This window comes from Elephas maximus, chromosome 7 (genome assembly GCF_024166365.1).
Source record: "Elephas maximus indicus isolate mEleMax1 chromosome 7, mEleMax1 primary haplotype, whole genome shotgun sequence".
Taxonomy (NCBI): domain Eukaryota; kingdom Metazoa; phylum Chordata; class Mammalia; order Proboscidea; family Elephantidae; genus Elephas; species Elephas maximus.
The window spans coordinates 81,329,118-81,353,943 of record NC_064825.1 but is presented as its reverse complement, the minus strand read 5'-3'; the positions used below and the strand labels follow the sequence as shown (position 1 = coordinate 81,353,943).

At 37.7% G+C, this 24,826-nt stretch overlaps 1 protein-coding gene across 1 annotated transcript in view; it reads right to left on the bottom strand.

Moving 5' to 3' along the window:
- Nucleotides 1-24,826, bottom strand: part of ANO3 (anoctamin 3) — a 320,613-nt gene that overhangs the window by 139,508 nt on the left and 156,279 nt on the right. The window contains exon 5 of the mRNA XM_049890733.1: nt 4,277-4,435. Coding sequence (XP_049746690.1) covers nt 4,277-4,435 — 159 coding nt within the window. The remainder of the gene's footprint in view (nt 1-4,276; nt 4,436-24,826) is intronic.

The following is a 24,826-nucleotide window of genomic DNA, read 5'->3' as shown; positions in this document are numbered from 1 at the left end:
GATGAAAGAAGTTATTTTGAATACATATTCTATGTAACTGGTACCTAAGCAAGAGACAATAGAGGTAATGAATCAAATAAACCAAAACTATTCTGGAAGAGGGCATATGTCAGGATTCAAATTAACATCATTAACAACTTGCCTCAACAAACAAACAAACTCATGCCATAGAGTCATTTCCAAAGAGTAGAACTACCGCATAGGGTTTACAAAGAGTAGCTGGTAGATTTAACTGCCGACCTTTTGGTTAGCAGCTCAGCTCTTAACCACTATACCAACAGCTTGCCTACCACTGATTAAGTCATTCCTGTCAACATTTAGCATTTAAAAAAAAAAATCTAATGACTTAAATAAAGGGGATGCTTTAGAAACAAATTTCTTCACTGCAATGGTTCTACCATCAACCAGTGAAATGTCAAGTGAGGTACATGCACAGCTAGAATATTTCTCAACTTGAATGCCTTTATTTTCTCATTTTGAATGTCTTCTGTTATACCTTACTCTGAAACCTCAGATGGCTATGCATATTTAGCTATCTCTCTATATAAAGAGACTGAGAGAGACAAAAAGAGAGAAAGAAATCATTTTCAAGAAGCATGAACTGTTTCCTTTTATAATGCCTTCCACTCATTTTCTCTTTTGTTATACTTCTACTTAAAAAAGAAAAAAAAAAGTTTAATTTTCTTGCAGTTATTGGGCATGGGATTGGTGAAGAGATGGTGTTGGCGGGGAGAAAGATTATTCTCCCTCGGAACTGAAAGCTCCAATCTGGCACTATTCTGTTCAGCTCCGATGAAAGCAGGCTTCTTAGAGGGAACAAAACACCTACCACCTTCACAAGTCACATTATTACTTAATTATTCCACCCAAAATTCCCAAGAGGTAGAACATTCACTCTTGAGAGAAGAGGAAGGTTAAAAATTATGTTTTAATAAAGACACTCTGCAAGTTAGTGGAATAGATAGGAAAAAAAAAGGATGTGATAGCTCAGGATTTTAAGTCTAAAAGAAAGACAAACTGCTGGTATGATCTGGAAATCTACTTGGATTACCATGTACCTCTTCATTCATATGGACTTCAGATATACATCATTAATCTGCTGATAATGTTGGTCATTTAGAACCAGCCACATCAACAGGCATTTCAGCAAGTATTTGAGATCTACTCTGTGCTACACTGGAGCCCTGGTGGCACAGTAGTGAAGAGCTATGCCTGCTAATCAAAGACCAGCAGTTTGAATCCACCAGCCACTCCTCAGAAAGCCTATGGAGCAGTTCTACTCTGTCCTATAGGGTCGCTATGATTTGGAATCGACTCGATGGCAACGAGTTTGATTTTTTGTTTTGGGTTTTGTGCCAGGCTGAGTGCTTAGGTTTTGGTCCCAATGGTTTAATAAAGCACCATATAACTGCACAGTTTTTTGGAATCAGGCCACCACCACAAACTAGCCATTGTGATGAACGCAAGTTGCCAGTCTCCCCTTCCTCTCTTCCCTCCACTGAAGTCAATGAATTACGATTCTAATGTGTAGCCAGCACTGAAAACCACATCTACCCCTTTATTCACCTACTTTAGCTAGTATTCATTTTTCAAATCTCAATTCACAGTTTATTTCTTTAATTTTACTTCGTCCCATTCCTCTGGTCTTTTCTCACCTTCCAGACTAGATCATTATTCTTGTCATAAGCCATTCTACCACCATTTTATTTTTTTTTAAGGACACTTATCACAGGTGAAATTATAAAGGGAATCCTGAAAAGGAAAAATTTTAAACATTATATCCATAAGTGAAGACTATAGAGACTGAAAGTCAGCTTGGATAAGATCATATTTATTCTGAAAAGTCACTCAAGTGTCTCTTTAGTTATGCAAGTATTAGTCAAGTGGAAAGAGTGTAAAAATAAAAATAATTTATTTATTTATTTTAATTGGCAGCACTTTCTCTTGCTTGGATAAGAAGAGCTCCTAAGAGGGCATTGGATCAAATATCATAAAGCTTCTAGAGTCTTCTGGGAGAGAAGATATAAAAATGCCCCAATTCAGCTTCAAAACTAATCACATTTATTCTGGAAAACTGTGGTCACCCAGCATTCTTGGCACAAGTATGGAGGAGCAAAGGAGAGGAAGACTCAAAAGATAATCTAAACTTTTTGCCAAGAGACAAGGTGGAGGCTGTGGGCTAAGTCACACCTAATTCACAATTGTACAGTTTTCATGCCTGACTCCTACACATACTGTATAGGCAGGGAAAGCATCAACAGGGTTTACTTTACTCATTGGATCCCCAAGAGCTTGCATACTGGCTGCCTAACCTCTATTTGCTAAGTGCATACATAGCGGAAGACATATCAGCAAAATAACCATAATACCATTGTTATAATAGAATCTATATATGAACTGCTATGAGAATAGAGAAGGAAGTGATTCAATCCGTTTATATGAAGGAGTAATCACAAGAAAATAAAGGAGGAATTTATAATATTTTTTCATGAAATACTACTTGATTTAATTAATCGCCAGTGATACAGGTATTCTGGTTTAAAGTTCCCAGAAGAAACATAAAAAACAAACACAACTAAGTAATCAATAGAAAATCGAGGTCAGACTCCCCAGTTCTATATCACTAGACAGTGTGAGAAAAATTCCTACCTCCCAAATTCTCAAGGTAGTGTGTGTTTGGTTATTTTGACATGTATTAAAAATGGTTTTCATAAATATGAAAGAGGGAAGCAGCGATTCGGTGGTAGAATTCTAGCCTTTCATGCAGGAGACCCAGGATGTATCCCCAGCCAATGCACCACAAGCGCACCCACCACCCACCTGTCAGTGGAGGCTTGTGTGTTGCTATGATGCTGAACAGGTTTCAACGCAGCTTCCGGACTAAGACAGTCTTGAAAGAAACTCCTTGAGATCTACTTCTGAGAACCAGCCAATGAAAACCATTTGAATCACAACGGTGTGATCTCATTGTGCATGGAGTCACTACGAGTCAGTGCTGACTTGAAGGCAACTAACATCACTAAATACAAAAGGACACATATTCCTAGGGCCACCACAACTTACAGTTCAATATTTCCTAACGTACATTTCTCTGAAAACCAATCCAAGGAGACTACCCTGTGAATAAAGGGGTTCCGAAGCCACATCTGTGTAGCTGTAAACGCTCTAATCCATTCTCGGAGATTCATGAAGCTCACTGGGAAATTACCTAGATATGGAATCAAATAGTTCATCAGAGTTCTATGTCCTTGTCCCTCCTGTTTTTCAGAAAACTAGTTAAAGCCAAGCAGCAGTAATTTAGGGTTCTCTCAAATACCGAATTTTAAAATTTTCTCCCAGGGGGAACGTGGCTGACTAAATCCTATGTAATTCTATGTACCTCGTAAGAAAGATGAGTTGACTTTAAATGTACTGACAATTTAAGATATTCATAATATATTGCTAAATGAGAGAATTGCGTAGCAGAACAGTATGTATATCACAACCGATTTTACGTAAAAAAGAAAAAATGTATTTATGCTTGCAAGTAGATAGAAAAATCTAGAGGGGCACCTGGCAGGGTAAAATTAGGCTGTTAAGAAGGCCACCAAAAGAGAGGAGGGTATGGTTTGGGAGAAGGAAGGGAAAAGGAAGACTTTATTTTATACATTTCTATACTTTTACTTTTTTACATTAATGCATTTTTTTCTATAATGTGATTAAATATGCGCTCTTTTTTTTTTTTAATCCCAAGAGGGAACTAACTAGAAGAGTGGTCATTTTTAGATAATGGCACTATGTGAGATATTTTTTTCCTCCTTTCTGTTTTCCCTTTTTTTCAGTGAGCATTGATATTTTTACAGTTCTGTTAGAAAAAAATAATGTTGCTTCAGAACATTTGAAAAAATAAAAACAAAAAAGAAAAGGATAAGTGAGAAAAATTATAATTTTACTATTAAAACACAGATATTAACAATTTGACAAATTCCTTTTAACATTTATTTTTCGTCTCATAGGGCTTTCTATTTTACATAGTTATGATCATAATTTCTTAAATTTTTATAATTGCAAAAATAGTCATGACCTTTGAAAAATATTTAAATAATTCTGAAATGTACAGAGTGAAAAAGGAATACATATTTAAATGGAACTATATATACACATATGTATTTATTTTACATTTTGGAGAAAATATATATCCTAAAAAGCCATGTGGCATATTCTTTTTATACTAAAAATGTGATCATATCTGTTCCAGCATATTTTGTCATACAAAGAATAAAATTAAAGCACATACCTCCTTTTCCAACATCAAACCTTCTGCTCTGAGGTTCTTTTCAAAGGTGTTTCTTCTGTCATATTGTATATTTGACTTTCTATAAACCAGGATGTAATCAATTCGCTTTTTGCCATCTTTAAATAGAAGACCACTGGATGCTATGTAATTCATGTCATTCTGCAAGCAAAGCAATGATTGTTAACAGTGTGGACTGGAAAGGCACACATATTTTGGTTTCATTCATTCCATTTGAATACTGGTGGACCAATTTCCAAAGATGTAGGATCCCAATTTTGGGATATGGGAAGATTATTAAAGAAAGTTTGCAGGAGACAAGTTAGCAGAATTTGAAATGTTCTAGAATTTGAAATTAGGCAGCCTGATTCCAGGACCCGGGCTTTATGATACTGGCATCAAAACAGGTGTGCTTTATTTAATAAGGTTCTGTAAAAATAATACTAGCTAATATATATTGAATGTTTACTAAGTATCAGGTCCAGACATAAATGTTTTACATAGTTTATCTTATTTAATTCTCATAACTTATATCTCAAATATAAAGTCCCTAAGGCTTAGAGAACATACGTACTGAAAACCAAAACTCACATAATTTCCTGTGTTAAATAATACTTGGACCAAGCATTACTTTTCTAAACCTATGTTCAACAGCACTGAAAAAAAGCTATATTTCAGTTGTCAGCTGCTTGCTCCAGAAATGCTTGTTCCTAGAAGCTACGACTGAACCAATTAAAACAGCTTACTTATCAAAACAACTAACTTGCTTATCAAGACTATTTCAAGACTCCGTACTTTGCTGTACCTAGCATCCCAAAGCTATTCTGTCATAAACTCTGCTGGCTCAATTACCAACCAGACCCCTACCTTGCAAGACCCACTTTTAAACACCACCAAGCCCAGGCCCTAAAGGTCTCTGAAAATTCTCTCCTAACTTCACCCTTTTGAAACACTACTAAGCCTATAAAACCAGTTGGCATTGAGTAGATTCCAACTCATGGTGAATCCGTGTGGTGCACAGTAAGATTGTGCTCCGTATGGTTTTTACAACTGTGACTTTTTGGAAGCAGATCACCAGGCCTCTCTTCTGAGGTACTTCTGCGTGGGTTCAAACCTCCAACATTTTGGTTAGTAGGCAAGTGATCAACCATTTGAGCCACCCAGAGACTCATACTAAGACTATACAGATGGTATATTATAATTTGGTATAAGTAAGTTTGATAAACTCTGTTTTACTCATAAACAGATTTTCCTGAAGGTCTTCTTGGTAGCTGGGGAGCTTTACCAGTATATTGCCCCAGAACACTGCAGAGCCAGGATTTGAATCAAATTTTGTCTAGCTCCACGCTCTTAGCTACTATCTTGTCCTCCTTTCTCTCAGAATACACATTTTCCTTCAAGTTATTTCTATGTATTGGAATCAACTCAATGGCAATGAGCTTGGCTTGGGACTCACTCTCTATTCCACGTTGCCAATACAGGGATTCTTGAGATTGAAAAAAATTTCCTAAATTCTGGAGAGTTATGGGATAATTTCAGACAAATTCATTCCACACTGTTTTGGAAAATCTTAATCGGCGCATATAACCAGCTCCAAGTAAAAGAAGTGAGGATCTGAGTAACCTGGACACCAAGGAGATAAAGTCCACGTAGTCATCCAGGAGGAGCAACAAAAAAGATGTCTGAGAGATTTTCATTCTACAAGGGAGGTTAGGGTGCATGATGAGGTTCAGATTGGCTTTAGCTTTTTAGAGAAAACAGGTTAAAATGTATGCATGTATAGCAGTAGAGGCCTCTGGGCTCAAGGACAGAAAGTCTTTGCACAGACTTTTGTTTAATGAGGGGATAAGTTTTGAGATGTCTAACCTAATTTTACTGAGTTATATACAACATGACTAAGCTACTAACACCAGGGAAGTCACCAAGGTCTTATAGTTATATATGAATATTAATAACGACAATACTAGCTATTATTTATTGGACACTTGCTATGTGCCAGATATTGTGCCAAGTATTTTATAAAGTTATTTAATTTAAACCCCATTATCCTTTAAGGTAGGTATTATCATGAGTACCTAGAAGCCAAAAAAGATTACGTGACATTACAGATGTCATATAAGAGAAAACAGTGAAGACAGAACTCTAACTTATTTGATACCTTATTTGTTGGTCTTGACCACTATATTAAAAAAGATAAAGAGGCTATACAAGTACACATTGCTAGGACTGGGCTTGAACAGTTACAGAAAGGTTTCAGAATGTTACCAAAAAGAACTTCATTTACAGCTTGTCATGGATTGAATTGTGTCCCCTAATATTATCTGTCAACTTGGCTGGGTTATGATTCACAGTATTATGTGATTGTCCACCATTTTGTCATCTGATGTGACTTCTCTGTGTGTTATAAATCCTATCTCTATGATGTTGATGGGATGAGATTAGTGGCAGTTATGTTAATGACAAAGGACTCAATCTGCAAGATGAGATTGTGTCTTGAGCCAATCTCAAGAAAGCAGCGCTGGGAGGAGAGTGCACCCTTTGAGCCTGGGGTTCCTTCAAAAAGAAGCTCCTAGACCAGTGGAAGATTGATGACAAGGACCTTCCCCCAGAGCTGACAGTGAGAGAAAGGCATCCGCTGGAGCTGGCACCCTAAATGCAGACTTCTACCCTACCAGGCTGTGAGAGAATAAATTTCTCTTTGTTAGAGCCATCCACTTGTGGTATTTCTGTTATAGCAGCACTAGATGACTAAGACACAGCTCCTAAATGATAGAGATAATGAGGATTCTTGGCCAAAGAAGACACAATTGAATTCAAATTGTAGAGACCTTTTGTTTCTACCACTCTATAACCTTCTCTTATCAACCTACTCTTTGCTGTATCCAAATATCAATTTTCAGTCCTCTTCTTACTTTACCTATCAGCAGTTGAGCCACTTCTCATTCTGGAATGTCTCAACATGTGAAAAACAAACAAACAAACAAAAAAACAGCTGCAAACATCCATTAGTAAACAGAGCATGGAATGCATGAGGTGTGAATCTAGGAATATTGGAAGTTGTCAAAAATGAAATGGACTTCATAAACATTGATATATTAGGCATTAATGAGCTGAAATGGACTGGCATTGGTCATTTTGAATCAGACAATCATATGGTCTACTATGCCAGGAATAAGAAATTGAAGAGGTATGACATCACATTCATTGTCAAAAAGAACATTTCAAGAACTATTATAAAGTACAGTGCTGTCAGTGATAAGATAATATCCATATGCCTACAAAGAAGACCTGTAAGAAAGGCCTGGCAATCTACTTCTGCAAAATCAGCCATGGAAAATCCTATGGAGCACAGTTCTACTCTGACAGCCATAGGGTCATCATGAGTCAGAGCTAACTCAATAGCAACTGGTAGTGGGTAGTAGCACAAGGAAGACCAGTTAGTATGACTGTTTTTCACATGTACACACCAACCACTAATGCAAAAGAGAAGGAAATTGAAGACTTTTACCAATTTCTGCAATCCGAAAATGGTCAAACACGCAATCAAGATGCACAATTAATTGCTGGTGACTGGAATGTGAAAGTTGGAAACAAACAAGAAGGATCAGAAGTTGGAAAATATGGCTTTGGTGATAAAAATTATGCTGGATATCACATGATAGAATTTTGCAAGACCAATGACTTCTTCACTGCAAATACCTTTTTTCAACAATATAAACAGTGACTTTACACATGGACCTTGCCAGATAGAATACACAGGATTGAAATCAATTACATCTGTGGAAAGAGACCATGGCAAAGCTCAATACCATCAGTCAGAAAAACACCAGGGCCTGACTGTGGAACAGACCATCAGTTGCTCATATGCAAGTTCAAGCTGAAGCTGAAGAAAATTACAGTAAGTCCATGAGAGCTAAAATATGACACTGAATATATCCTACCTGGGTTTAGAGATCATTTCAAGAATAGATTTGACACACTGAACACTAATCACTGAAGACCAGGTGACTTGTGGGAAGACATTAAGGACATCATACATGAAGAAAGCGAAAGGTCATTAAAAGGACATGAAGAAAGAAAAGACCAGAATGGATGTCAAAAGAGACTGTGAAACCTGCTCTCAAATCTAGAGCCGCTAAAACAAATGGAAGAAATTATGAGGTAAAAGAGTTGAACAGAAGATTTCAAAGGGCAACTGGAGAAAACAAGGTAAAGTATTAAAATAAAATGTGCAAAGACCTGGGTTAGAAAACCAAAAGGGAAGAACACACTTGGCATTTCTCATGATGAAAGAACTGAAGAAAAAATTCAAGCCTTGAGTTCCAATACTGAAGAATTCTACGTGGAAAATATTGAAAGACACAGGAAGCATCAAAACATAGAAATACACAGTCACTGCACCAAAAAAAGTGGTGGACGTTCAACCATTTCAGGAGGTAGTGTACAATCAAGAACCAATGGTACCGAAGGAAGAAGCCCAAGCTTCCCTGAAGGGAATGGCAAAAAAAAAAAAAAACAAAAAACAGGGCTCCAGGAATTGATACAATACCAATTGAGATGTTTCAACAAACAGATGCAGTGCTGGAGGTGCTCACTCATCTATGTGAAGAAACTTGGAAGGCAGCAAACTGACTGGAAGAGATCCATATTTGTGCCCATTCCACAGAAAGGTGATCCATCAGAATGTGAAAATTATCAAACAATACCATTAATATCACCAGCAATAAAATTTTGCTGAAGATCATTTAAAATAGGTTGCAGTATACATCAACAGGGAACTGCCAGAAATTCAAGCCAGATTCAGAAGAGGATGTGAAACAAGGAATATCATTGCTGATGTCAGATGGATTGTGGCTGAAAGCAGAGAACACCTGAGAGAATGTTCATCTGTTTTATTGACTACGCAAAGGCATTCCACTGGGTGGATCATAACAAATTATGGATGATGTTGTGAAGAATGAGATTTCTGGAACACTTAATTATGCCCATGTAGAACCTGTACATAGACAAAGAGGCCATCATTCGAACAGAACAATGGAATGCCGTATGGTTTAAAATCAGGAAAAGTGTGCATCAGGGTTGTATACTTTGACCATCTGTACCAATCTATATGCTGAGCAAATAATCCTAGAAGCTGGACTACATGAAGAAGATTGTAGCATCAGGATTAGAGGAAGGCTCGTAACTTTTGATGTGCAGGTGATACAACCTTGTTTGAAGAAAGCAAAGAGGACTTGTAGTACTTAATGGTGAAGATCAAAGACTACAGCCTTCAATATGGATTACACATCAACATAAAGAAAACAAAAATCCTCACACTTGGACCAATAAGCAACATCACGATCAATGGATAAAATATTAAAGTGGTCAAGGGTTTCATTTTACTTGGATCCACAATCGACATCCATGAAAGTAGCAGTCAAGAAATCAAACGATCTATTGCATTGGGCTAATTTGCTGAAAAAGTCCTCTTCAAAGTGTTAAAAACCAAAGATGTCACTTTGAGGACTAAGGTGTGCCTAATCCAAGTCACGGTATTTTCAATCATCTTAGATGCACGCTAGAGGTGGATAATGAATAAGGAAAACCAAAGGAGAACTGATGCATTTGAGTTATGGTGTTGGTGAAGAATACTGAATATATCATACACTGCCAAAAGAGAACAAATCTGTCTTGCAAGAAGTAAAGCCAGAAGTGAGTGTGGCAAGACTTCATCTCATGTACTTGGGACATGTTTTCAGGAGGGACCAGTCCCTGAAGATGGATAGCATGCTTGGCAAAGTAGAGTGTCAGCCAAAGAGAGGAAGGCCCTCAATGAGATGGACTGACACAGTGGCTGCAAGAATGGGCTGAAGCATAACAATGATTGTGAGGATGGCACAGGACCGAGGGGTGTTTTGTTCTGCTGTACATAGGGTCGCTATGAGCTGGAACTGCTGGACAGCACCTGACAAAAACAACAGCAACCTAATTAATATCCACAGGTTTGTATATTCAACTGCCTCCTTGATTCCTTCATTTAGATTTCTAATGGCCATCTCAGTGTTAACTACTGAGTACTAAATTCCTTATCTTCTCCAAACAGGCTCCTCCCACAACTTTCTTTATTCTTGCCGGTGGCAACTCTATCCTTCCAACTGCTCAAACCAAAAAGTTTTAGTCATCTTTGTTTCCTCTCTTCCTCACTCATCTAACAACCAAATCATCAAGAAAAATTTTCAATTCAAAATCTGAGCACTTTCCAATACCTTTATTGCTACCAGTCTGGGCTGAATCCTAATTATCTCTTGACTGGATTATTTGTATACCCTAACTAGTTTTCTTGATTGTACTTTTGTTCTACAGCCTTTTCTCCACATGACAGTTGAGATGGCTGAGTGATTCTCATAATTAAATTCCAACATGTAACTCTTCTACTCAAGACCCTTTCATTGCTCTCCATGTTACCTCTCACTCTTGATCCCACTCTCCCTGCTCTCTTTTTCCTTCTCTCCTATTAACTTCTAATATGCCGTATAACAATAAATAATTTACTTATGAGTTATCTGTTTTCCTCACCTAGAATATAAAGTTTGTAGGTGCGAGGATATTTTACTGTTTGGTTCAAAGAGTATCCCAAGCATCTAACCCAGGGCCTGACTCATAGTGGGCACCAATAAATATTTGTAGAATACGTGAAGGTGTACTCATTTTTTCAGCATATCTAGATAAGGTCAACTTCAAGAATATAAAGCTAAGCAAAAACAAAAATGTGGTCATTTCTTATCCTTTCCCTTGCAATATTTGTAGCAGATTAAATTATAAAAGGTTAAAATGAAGAATCACAATTGTAGCAGAACTGCCATAGTCGTGGCTTGCTCCTTGGCTTTGTAGCTGTGACTCACTGCTTTCAGGTATCTCCATACTCATCTAAGCAAAGATTGGGTGAAAATGAAAATAATATACAGATTGTCCTCAGCGTGTTTTTTTTTTTTTTTCCTGAACATATATTACCCTCTCCAATCCAGTATTAAATATGAACCTAGTCTTACAGAATTAAACTTATTCAGAACTACACAAAGCCAAATGTGCTTCAATGAAAAGATTTAGAATCGAGGAAGTGGTTGGTACTAAAACTATTAGAAGACAAGAAAAAAAATTTAAACAATTTCACATAATTTTCATTTTAAGAACTGTATGGTTTGAAGATGGAAACATGATAGTTATTATTATCCATTAATTCTATGCAAAATAATGCTAAGTCCTTCCAGAGAAACAGCTGCTTTACTTGAGAAAAAATCTACACCTCTAGTTATTACACCCAAGTGATGCCTCTCTCTGAATAAGTATGTCGACATACCAAAATCTATTATTTAGTATTCTATTAATTCCAAATCATTAATGATGAGTCTCACTAAGACAATGAGAAGTAGACTTCAAAATGACAAAAAAAAAGCATGACAAGATTTGAAAATCTCTTCTGAATTATGAATAAAAAACTCAGTATAGGTTCTGCATAAGTTTGAGGGTATGAATACTATATTTTATTTGAATGCATATATGGTTACCATTGTCCCTGGGTGGTGCAAAGTGCTCAACTACTAGTGGAAAGGCTGGTGGCTCAAATCCACCCAGATGTGAATCAGAAGACAGGCCTGGCAATCTGCTTCTGAAAAGTCACAGCCTTGAAAATGCTACGGAGCAGTTCTACTTTGCACCATGGGGTCACATGAGTCGGAATCAAGTCAACAGTAACTAACAAAAACGGTCACCATTAATGAAGATTTTCTTTTTTTTTTTTTAACTAACTTATGTTCGGAAACCCTGGTGGCATAAAGGTTAAGTGCTACAGCTGCTAACCAAAGGGTTGGCAGTTCGAATCCGCCAGGCGCTCCTTGGAAACTCTATGGGGCAGTCCTACTCTGCCCTATAGGGTCACTATGAGTCGGAATTGACTCGACGGCACTGGGTAACTTATGTTCACAACTGCTGCTTCAAAGCAGAATTGACAGGAAATGTATTGCATATATCATTGTAGCTAGACACAAAAAGTACAACTTCTTCAGTTGTTTGATATAATAACAGTTGATTGCACATAAAATCAAGACTCACCCCTTGAGTTATCTGGAATAGTGAAATGTTTTCCAATTACAACATGGAATGTGTTCAATTTAGAATCACTTTATCGCCCTTATTATTCCCAGGAGACAGAATAAAACCAGCTTTTCTCAGAGAAGCTGGAATGCAGATCATTCATTCAGCACCTAACCTTTCAACAGTTTTGAAAACAACTCAATCATTTAATGCTTTTGCGAGCTGAGAAGCTCAGATACTTTAAGAAAAGTTGGTTTTCCTAAAGAATATCTCCAGAATATTCAAGTTATAGCTCATGTTCAGAAGGAACTCTGTGCAAATATTTCAGCTCATTCACAAAATAGCCAAAGAGGTCTGTTCATTTGCGTGAGGACGTATTTTAGGGCATCCTTCAAATAAAACCATGGTAGTAGCCGCTTTTCTTTATGGTATGTATGTATTTTTTCTGGATGTTTTTCTTCTTGATCTAACAAGCACTTATCGGATGCTTGATGTGAACTAGTTAGTGTGTTAAGGATATAAATAGGAATGAGAAGAAATGCTTTTAAGGAGTTTAGCACATATCAGGGATGACAGGCATGTTATTCATTGGTTGCAATACTATCTAATATGCATAGTAACAGAGGTATGAGGTGTAAAGTGTTAAAGAACTGTAGTCAGAAGAAGTCAAACTGACAAACGGACTGTCGATATCCACAAAGTGACATATTACCAGGGTGAATCCACTACAGTCCTCTATCAGGCAAATACAATGTAAGTCATGTCATGTAATTGATTGCTGATTCATTATCTGTCAACCACACTTATGAGTTAGAAAAATGGAGTTTGAAACATCGGATAAAGAACTGAAATCTGGATTCAGACGCCCTTGGGTTCCAAACCTGAGTCTGTGTGTAGCTGTTCGTTCCTGGATATTTAGCTGAGCCTAAATTTCTAGAGTTGATAAACGGAGATAATATTACCAACATTGTAAGATTATTGCTAATGACTAAATGAAATAATGCACGCAAAACATTCATTGCAGTGCCTGAATCACCTTGAGAGTTCAGAATAATGTTAGGTATTATTCACCCCTCCCCATGCCAAAAAAAGGCAAAAAAAAAAAAAAAGTATGTGGTTGATTAATTTACACCCTCAAGACAAAGGCTGCTGAAAACAGAGATAATTCAAAGGCTGCTGTTATGGAATCAAAGTGAAGGGAAGCAGATATCCTTTATATAAAACTATGAAATATGGTACACTACAAAAAAAGTACAGTGAACAAATTTATGTTACTGAATTATTATATGATGAACGCCCACATAACCACTACCCAAGTCAAGAAATAGAACCTTCCAACTCCTCCAGAGGCCCCCCTCATACTCTCCCCTCCATTCCTACAAGGTTATCATCTATCTTTTATGCTACTACTTTCTTACTTTTCCTTCATTTTATCACATAAGTATATGTCCTTAAACATTACATTTTAATTCTGCCTGTTTTCAAAACTTATATAAATGCAACCAGGCAGTACATAATCTTTTGTACCTGGCTTCTTTCATGTAACATTATGGGTGTGACACCCATCCCTAATTTTCATGTAGTTGTAGCTCAGTTTTTCATTGTCAGACAGTATTCCATTATATTAATACAACGAAATGCATTTATCATTTCTCTTACTTATGGACATGTGGGCTCTTTCCAGTCATGGTCAGAAATAAGCTGTAATAAACATTTGCGTGTATATCTTATAGTACATATATATGCATGTATTTCTATCAAGTTATGTACCCAGGAGAAAAACTGCTGGTTCATAATGAAAGTACATTTACAATTTTAGTAGGTAATGCCAAAAAATTTTCTAAACCCATTTATATTCCTACCTGTATTGCCTAAGTTTCCTGTGCTCCAAAACTTTTAAATACTATTATTATTTAGCATTTGAGGGAATAGGTGCTTAGTGCTAATTTATTGTGATTTTAATTTGCATTTCTATGTTAGTGTCTTTCTCTAATCGTAGCTCTACAGGCATTCTAGATAATAAGTGCTCAAATATCTCCTCTGCATTTTAGACTTTTCACTATTTAATGATGTTTTGCAACCCTATAACACACAGAAATTCTTAATTTTAATGGAGTCAGATTTATTGATCTTTTCTGGTTAAGGTTTTTGCGTCCTGTTTAAAACAATTTTCCCTGTTCCAAAGTCATGAAGATTCTCTCCTTCGTTATCTTCTAGAAGATTTACTGTTTTCCCTGTAACATTTAGACCTATAGTCTACTCAAATTGATTTTGTGGAATAAGGAATGTGATTAGGGTCACATTTTATCTGTTATATCCATGTAGTTATCCAACTGTTCCCACACCATAGGGTTCAATGGCCTCACTCCTACCTTTGCTGAGCAGCCTACATTTTGCCCTAAGTCTAGTTTCCATATTCGGAAATACTGGATATAATAAAGATGTTTCCTATTCAACACAAGTTCCTGGAATTTTATAGTCCCTTTATCTACCCTTTGACAAATTCTACCTCAATTTACCAACCTCTACCTCTAGTGGAACCTCTTGGGTACAGGCCCTGATCTAATTTCTGGTGTCCTGCAAGCCTTCAACTAACATGGCTCTGTGTGGATGAGATCTTCTTTTTGATTATTGATTCCTGGTATAGAATTAAAAGAAATGCTTTATTCTACCACACTATGGAACATGTAAGATTACACCTTGCCTGGTATTCATGGCCTTTGGATGCTGCCAGTGTCTGTTCCCACCATAATACTTTTTTTCTCCTAATTTTGGTATATAGAATGCAATCAACCATTGCCATGTCCATTTACTGGGTATTTCTGTTTTTCATTAGATTTAAAAAGAGAGAGGCATAGGTGAGGGCAGAGGGAACAAGGTATTACTCTGGCCTGCTCAGAATACAGTTCCTGCTGAGAAGGGTAGGAGATGCTTAGTTTCCTGGCCATGTGGTCCCTGCAGCCCAGTAGGAAGGAAAGACAATGGACCAGGTTATTCCTACTCTCCTAGATAATTTGAGTGGCCACTGGGCAAGTTTTGTTTTGTAATGCCAAGTGTCTGTGTTCTGAGTTGTATTTCATAATCCTATCATTAGTTTCCTGCAGTGTTGTCCATTTTTTTCTTTTTCTATCTTTTTATGGCAATTGATAATAGAAAATTAGGAGATGGCAAACTAGACACTGGTAGTCAGACACTATTTTATCCTTGATATGTAGCTGTAGTTCATTTCAGAGGTACAACCATTTCCTCATAATAGTGCTCGCTTAGGACACTATCTATTCTAGAGAACAATATACTTTTTAAGATACCAAATGTGAGACAGTTTCATTGAGAATGTCACATATTTATAAGAATAAAAATAATCTCTATTAAAAACAAAGTAGCAAACAACATATCATACAATAAGAATTCTACACATGGATGAGAATTAAGAACTGTTGAATTCATTAAAATCTCCATTTCTCAGTTAGAGAAATGTTTCATTCTAAAATGGCAGACATTAACAGAAGAATGTTTTAATGAAGAACACCAAAGACACAAGGTAATTATGAGCCCAAGAAACAGAAAGGGCCACATAAACCAGAGACTACATCAGCCTGAGACCAGAAGAACTAGATGGTGCACGGCTACAACCGATGACTGCTCTGACAGGGAACACAACAGAGAACCCCTGAAGAAGCAGGAGAGCAGTGGGATGCAGACCCCAAATTCTCATAAAAAGACCAGACTTAGTGGTCTGACTGAGACTAGAAGGACCCCGGAGGTTATGGTCCCCAGACCTTCTGTTAGCTCAAAACAGGAAACATTCCCAAAGCCAACTCTTCAGAGAGGGATTGGACCAGACAATGGGATAGAAAATGATACTGGTGAAGAGTTAGCTTCTTGGATCAAGTAGACACAAGAGACTATTTTGACATTTCCTGTCTGGAGGGGAGATGGGAGGGCAGAGGGGGTTGGAATCTGGCTGAATGGACATGAAAATAGAGAGTAGAGGAAAGGAATGTGCTGTCTCATCAGGAGGAGAACAATTAGGAGTATACAGCAGGTGTATACAAATTTTTGTATGACAGACTGACTTGATTTGTAAACTTTCACTTAAAGCACAATAAAAATTTAAAAAAAAGAGAAGAATGTTTTTATTTTTTAATGTCCTGGGATAAAAAAAAAAAAAAAAGACATATACATATATATTCTAACACACCTAGCTTAAAAGATAACACCAGAAATATAATTACTATGCAAATTCTCCTTAATTATGAGCCCTCAAAAAAAAAAAAAAAACAGTTGCCATTGAGTAGATTCCGACTCATAGCAACCCTATAGGACAGAGTAGAACTGCCCCATAGTGTTTCCAAGGAGCTGCTGGTGGATTCGAGTGGCTGACCTTTTGGTTAGCAGCCAAGCTCTTAACCACTGTGCCACCAGTCCCCTCCTTAAAAACCAAAAAAACAAACCCAATGCCGTCGAGTCGATTCTGACTCGTAGCGACCCTATAGGACAGAGTAGAACTGCCCCATAGAGTTTCCAAGGAGCACCTGGTGGGTTCAAACTGCCGACCTTTTGGTTAGCAGCTGTAGCACTTAACCACTATGCCACCAGGGTTTCCCTAGGCCTCCTTAGGAATACTAAAAAGCTAGTCTCAATGCTGTACAGTTGTGGCTTACAATGCTGATGAGAACATGGCCAGAGTCATTGCCTCCTTAGCCTAATATCCACCTTACTTCTATTCCACATGGTCATCAGAAATACAAACCCTTTCTAATCAGTAACTCTAGAAGTAGGATCTCTAAGTGACTGTGCTCCAGCCCCTCCCACAGCCTGGCAGATATAAGTTCTATTCAAGGAAATAGTAACTAATAAAGTAACATTTAAAGAAATAATAACCATTGCTAACATAAACTAGATAGGAACCAAGCACTATTTTAAGCAATTTACATATATTAACTCACTTCTTGCTCACAAAAACACTGAGTGATAAGTACTATTTTTTCCCATTTGACAAAAGCTGAAACTGAGGCACAGGCTTTAAAATAGATGAAAAAGTGTTTTCATTTTCTGCTTTCCCAACTACTGCTGAGCTACAAAACCAAACGGCAATGCAAGGCATAATAATACATTTTATGTTACTGTTATGATTACCAATGCCATTACCGCTTATGGTGATAAAGACTTTTAATTCAAAAATAGTGTAAGTATAAATCATCTGGTGAATTGGGTTTCTAATCTAAAATCTATTAAATGTCCAGCTACTGTAATACATAGGGAAAAAATGCCTAACTGTTGATTAAATAATCATAATTGTAAGTAACATTTATTGTGAGTTTTCTATGTGTCAAACACTTAGCTAAGCACTCACATATATCAACATGTATCAATTAATATTCTATGAATCCAATATGTACATTTTACCACCAGTTCAGTTACACAGATGAGGCAACAGTGCCCATAATCAGTCAGCCAGTCAGCCACAGAGCATAGATAGGAATTCAGGTAGTATGAGTTGAAATCTCAGCTCTTAATCACTGTATTCTATCCTCTCTCCATATTCAGTGAGATGCTATTCCTAATTCCATTTTACTCTCCCCATTCTTTCCCCCCAAACCAACTTGAGTTCTGTTTTTAATGTGTGAATTTGAATTCCATAATTGTGGAATGTTACTGACTAAAAATCATTGCTGACCATGGATTTCAATCAATCTACATTCAATAAGGCATTGACTTCATTTCCCCCCAGTGGCAGCTCTAACTAGTTATGTATCATAGCAGAACTTCCATGATGGGATGAGTGTGCTAATTAGCATGCAACGACAGATTAATTTTGAAAAAATGCTTTAAGGTACATAAAACAGTATAGCATCTAGGGAACCCAGAAGGTGCTCTGCCACAGAAGTGCAGAAGGCTTCCTCTCAGGCCTGGTAGAAAATGGTATACATGGATCTGAGGGCACAGAAGAAAGAAACATTGCTAATGGATTGTTCTTGCAGTGGTACTGCGAGGACAAGGAAGTTAACTGATACCAGAACTCAGACAAAAAAACTTTGTCTTCTGTTGATGTGTCCTGAAAGCAACTTGCCTCAATCTGAGATTTCCACAGGGATCGCCTTTATCTCCTCTTTACCTGGCATTTAGGGATATGTCAGCTATGCGTCTCTGCTTAACCCCTCGATTAGAGAATGAGGTTTGGGAGAACCAGGCAATGCCTCTTTACTCTCACTGCTCTTGCTTCTTAGGAATACAGGGAAAGAAGCAAACCACCGCCCATTACCTACTCTGTAGCCCCCCTGACCCACAAGATATATAATAGTTGGGGACAAAGCTGTCTATTCCAAACTGTAGATTCAAGATGGGGGGAGGAGATCAAAAACAGTAACAAGACAAAACACCATAGGCATTCCAGATCTTATTCTAACCTTGACCTAGATCTAATACTTACGTTTTACTCTTTAAAGAAGGAGACTCTCAGAGGAAGAGGGAGTACTTAGGAATGGATATGACTAAGGATACCTGCCCTTTCTACTGCTTGGTAACTTCACAATATTCCACATTTAATGGTTTGCTCCTAAATCATATTAAAATGCCCCCAGCTTTAAAAGTGATTGAGTTAAATCTCATATTCCTTACAAATTTATATCTCTTATTGCCAGTTAAATGTGTACACTGGAGAATAAGAGAGGTATTTTCAAGTTAAAGAGTGTGCCTAAAAGAAAACCTAGGGATCATATTTCTTTTCACTTAACTGCATGATTCTATTTTCTTTAATAAAACACATGTATTGCTCAAAAAATATTTATTGTGCATCTACTATGTGTTAGGGATGCATGTGTGCCTTGAGAATACAGTGATAGATAAGGCAAAGGAGAGTGTACACTCATGGAGCTAACATTCTGGAGTAGAAGGCAGATATGGTAAAGAAATAAATATATGATATAATTTACACCAGATAAGTGCTCTGTAGAAACAAGCTTGAAACACTGGAGGTTATTTTAGGATATTAAAAAGAGATAGAAGCAAGTTTTTTCTTTTAGTGGATAAAGATAAAACAAAAACACAAGAGTTTGCAGTTAGGGGTATAGACACCCTGTTGCCGTTGAGTTGATTCAGACTCAAAAAACCAAAACAAACCCACTGCTGTATCAAGTCGATTGTGACTCATAGCGACCCTACAGGGCAGAGTAGAACTGCCCGATAGGGTTTCCAGGGAGCACCTGGCAGATTCAAACTACTGACCTCTTGGTTAGCAGCTGTAGCACTTAACCACTACTCCATCAGGGTTTCCGATTCAGACTCACAGTGAGCCTATAGGACACAGCAGAGCTGCCCCCATAGGGCTTCCGAGGAGCTTCTGGTGATTTTGAACTCCCAGACTTTTGGTTACCAGCCATAACTCTTAACCACTGTGCCACCAGGGCTCTACCAGTTATAGACAGTAGTCCAATTTATTTTTTCTCTAATAGGGGAATAACAATAACAATACTTCACATAGTTATTGTGCGGTCAGGATTTTGTTCATTTTACTACACTAACATTGAACTTACATATAAGGCATTTGACAAATGTATATTAAATAAACGGATGAATAAATGATATGAATAACTATTCTATAAGATATAGACATGCTTCTTATTTTTCCTAGCATTATTATTTATGTGTGATGTTATTAAATAGGAATATACAGGACAGAGAGGAAATTTTAAATAAGGGTGCTTTCTGAAGCCAGGGAAGTAAATACCAAAGAAAATCACCTTAGACAATTTAGCTTCCTAAAGTAAAGAGACTTGTGAGATCAGACCATTATAAATTTAACCTAATCAAATATTTAGAATTAGGTTACTGGAGCATTTCACTGACTTCATTTTTATTGAATTGATTTAGCACATGCTTTTTTTTTTTTATGAGTTATACAAAAAGAATGTGCTCAAAATTTCAAATCTCTTTCCTTTAACCAGAAAAGCATATCATCTGGGCATTTCGATCTGATTATATTTGCCCAGCCTACTGACAGACACTCACTGTGTATTTTAGTTTAAGAAATTTTCCGTTTGATCTACTAATAACATGCCAAAAATCCATTGATGAGGTCACATTTTAATGTATCTGAATACCACATTTTATGGTAAATGTATTAGTTATCTATTGCAGCATAAAAAGTTACCAAAAACTTAGCAGCTTAAATAAATGTACATCTATTCTCTTATATTCCACCCCCCACTGGCTCCAGGAGAAGACCTGGATATCCGCTTCCTTAAAGATTAAAGCCTAGCAAACCCTATGAGGCAGTTCCACTCTGTCACATGGAGTTTCTATGAGTTGAAAATTGACAACTGTGATTCAGAAGGGATTTTATAAGGTCTAATTTTAAGGAACATCACTGGAGTCCTGGTGGTGCAATGGTTAGGGCTTGGCTGCTAACCAAAAGGTCGACAGTTCAAATCCACCAGCTGCTCCTTGGAAACACCCTGGGGCGTTTTTACTCTGTTCTGTAGGGTCGTTATGAGTCAGAATCGACTAGACAGCAGTGGGTTTGGTTTTTGGTTTCTTTTGGTAGGGTCGTTATGAGTCTGAATTGACTTGACAATAATGGGTTTGGTTTGGTTTTGGTAAGGAGCACAAGGGAGCCCTAGTGGCACAGTGGTTAAGCGCTCGGCTGCTAACCAAATGTAGACGGTTCAAACCCACCAGCTGCTCTGTGGTGGAAAGATACAGTAGTTTGCTTCCATAAAGATTACCGCCTTGGAAACCCTATGGGGGCAGTTCTACTCTGTTTTATAGGGTCTCTATGAGTCAGAATCAATTCGCCAGCAACGGCTTTGGTTTTTGGTTTGGTTTAAGGTAGGGCTTGGAAGTGGTTCTCCCTGGTTCAGTTACGGCCAAGGAAGCAAAACCAGAACAGAGGAGTTTTAAAATTTGGGTGAACCAGAACAATAGCTAGAACAGGAAAAATTACAGGTCGAAGCCCTGCTAGAAACCTAATCTCCCTCTTAGAAAACAAGGGCAGTGTGCGCGTTGCATAGCAACCAAATTTCTTGCCTGGCAGAATAGGAAACGGTTGCCCAGCTCAGTGATGGCGGCTGAGTATGCTGCTTTCAATGTGTGTCACTCTCCACAGTTTTGCCAGTAATCCAATCTCACGCACAGGCTCGGCACGCCTCTCCCAGAATCTCCCATTTCAGGACTTCGACCTGTTATTTTTCCCGTTTCAGTTATCATTTTGCATCAACCGAATTGTAAAAATTTGGGTCTGTTCCAGTTTTGCTTGGTCAGCCATTACTGAATCAGTTTGAACCAGTTCTAAGCCCTGGTGTAAGGAGTATCATTAGGAACAAATCATTAGGAATAAAACAGGTGCTGAAGAGATGTTAACACTGTCAAATCCCATAATGTCAGCAGACTGAGAAAACTTTCCATATAGACTCAACTTAAATTCAGCTTGTAGCATATTCTGCACCAATCACTGACAGTGACCAACTGGAAATTAAAACAAGTAGACAAAACACCCATCTAAGAGCTTCTGAAAGTTTGTTAATAAAGACACACTAAAAGATCAAATTTTAACTGCCAAATAAAATCAAAAGTCTATTTTAAGGGAGTTTGGGGGATTTAACTTTGTAGGGAGTTGGAAAATATCAGGAACAGAATTTCGATGCATTGCTTGCTATTATGAGTGCCATACTACCCCTTGGGAAGCTCCCAAAGCAAAAGAACAAATGGACAAACAAAGAGAGTTTTCATAATAAAGAACATGTGTTCAGAAAACTGATTTAAAACTTTGGTAACAGATTCAAATAAAATATTCCTAAAGAATGCTGTCCTCCTGTTTGTGGTTATTTGGATCAATGTTTTCCATAAAAATAAACAAAATTTATGAAAAATGAAACCTTAAAAAGCATGAAAGAGTTCACAAGATAGGTAAGAATCAAGAGGCCAAATTTTTTTAAAAAGTAGAAATCCAGAGGTAAGCTGCATGCCTGGGCACTTAGGTAGCTTTTACCCCCAAAGACATCATGCAAACGTGGGTTTTTGTCACAGCAGTTTTCCATAAGCCGGGTGCCAGGGATACAGTGGCGAATGAGTCAGACAGCCCAGTCTGCACAAGATATTTTTAGAACACCTCAGTAGTAGTGTACTTGAAATATTAAGATACTTCCTTTCTTTGACTTAAGATTCATAACAGATAAAAGATAGGCAGATCTCTAAAGAGAAGGGGAAGCTCAACACAGTGAGGTCAAATAGACAAGGTTAAGTTGAATTGATGTACATTTTTGCAAACGCAAAAAAAAAAGTCAAGCCAAAATATAGAACAGAGGAATAAATATCTCTGAAACATAGGAATGGTCCAGAACCTGAGTCAACTGCTTGGTATCCTCAGTGTCCATGACTATACACATGGGAATTAGGAAAATTCATGTATATCCCCCCAAAAATCGACTACTCTAAACTATTAGATATTATCGTTAATCGCATACTCTGAGAAGACAGAGAATGAATCTCCCATAACCTTCACATCAAGATGGATTTAATCTGATGAGAAATGAATTGACTGGTACAAAAAAGATGAGCCCTGGGTTTATTACCCACATTTGCAGGAAAAACAAACAAACAAACAAAAATCTTGACCCAGTAGTCCTGTGTTTCCCTTTCTATCTGCATGAGAACTCATAAAATAAAAGATCCAGGAAGAGGAAGTACGGATACCAAACAACTACTTTGCTAATATCATAAAGCAGGTGACCTTACTATTACTTCAGTTATAGATACCCTTTTACAGTAAAAATGATTCAGGTCATGCTGGAAACTTTGGAAAGTTGGCATAGAAAAAAATCAGAATATTTTGTTGTTATTGTTAGTTGCTGTTGACTCATGGCAACGCTATATACAACAGAACAAAATGTTGCTGGGTTCTGGACCATCTTCAGGATCCTTGGTTGGTATGCTTTAGTCCATTGTCGTGGCCATTGTGTATCTTGCGAGCCTTCCAGCCTACCCTGGACAATATTCTATTGTGACCCATAGGGTTTCCATTGCCTCATTTTCAGCACTAGATCGCCAGGCCTTTATTCCTAATCCGTTTTAGTCATAGAATATTGAAGGACAATACTGAAGGAACCCAGGTGGCACAAGCAGTTTGAAATAGGCTGCTAATGTAAACGTTGGTGATTTAAACCCACTCAGCTGCTCTGCAGAAGAAGTTCCTGGAGATCTGCTTCTGTAAAGATTACAGCCAAGAAAATGTGATGCAGCAGTTCAACTCTGTAACTCATGGGGTCTCTATGAGTCAGGGCTGACTCAATGCCAGCTAACAACAACAACATTTTACCACAGCCTTAGTTCTTTCCAGTATCAGTTATTCTTTCCATTAAAAAGTTAAATATTTATGAAAAATGAAGAGAGAGAAAAGATGAATTCATTGAGGCCCCATAGATGTCATTTAAAATTATGGCTCTGGCTATTTGTTTTTGTGTAGACTTATTTAGTATTGGTAGATTAGTTTCTGAAACTGCAGAAGGACAGGTCTAGACAAAACCGGTGCTTCCTAACTCTCCTTTAGTCAGAGGCAATATCTGAAGAAAAACACACATAATTTTATATTCATATAATTATGCATACAATTTCAGGGAGCGCAAAGATCCCCTGAAGTTCATGTGTGAGCCCCTTATACATAGGTCCATGGACACCAGGTAAAGTATCTGAGTCAGTCTCTTAGAAACCTTCCAGTTTTAGGGAGTATTTGCCTTTGTAAACTTCCCCTTGGTAAACCTCACAGAGACATGAAGTTGAATTCCTTACGGCACATTCTCCAAGCATACTGGAAGCCCCAAGGCAAAAGTAACAGTGTGACCATCTGGATTTATATAAAAAATGGGCATTAGTGAAGGTACCCAACATTTCTTCCTCCTCTATTAATCTTTCATTTTTGGATACTATGGAATACAACACACAACAACTCCTCATGTTTGAAACTACGGCAAGTATCTTAGTTATCCAGTGCCACTATAGCAAAAATACCACAAGTGGATGGTTTAACACATAGAAGTTTATTGTCTCATAGTCTAAACCAAACCCAGTGCTGTCGAGTCAATTCCAACTCATAGCGACCCTACAGGACAGAGTAGAACTGTCCCATAAGGTTTTCGAGGAGCGACTGGTGGATTTGAACTGCTGACCTTTTGGTTAACAGCCAAGCTCTTAACTGCTGTGTCGCCAGGACTCCTCTCACAGTCTACTAGGCTAGAAATCTAAATTCGGGGCACGAGCTCCAGGGGATGGCTTTATCTCTCTGTCGGCTCTGGAGGAAAGTCCTTGTCATCAATCTTCCCTTCATCTTGGAGCTTCTCTGTGCAGGAACCCAGGGTCCAAAGGACACGCTCTGCTCCTGGTACTGCTTTCTTGGTGGGATGAGGTCCCCCTATCTCTCTACTCACTTCTCTCTTTTATATCTCAAAAGAGACTGACTTAAAATACAACCTAATTTTGTAGACCGAG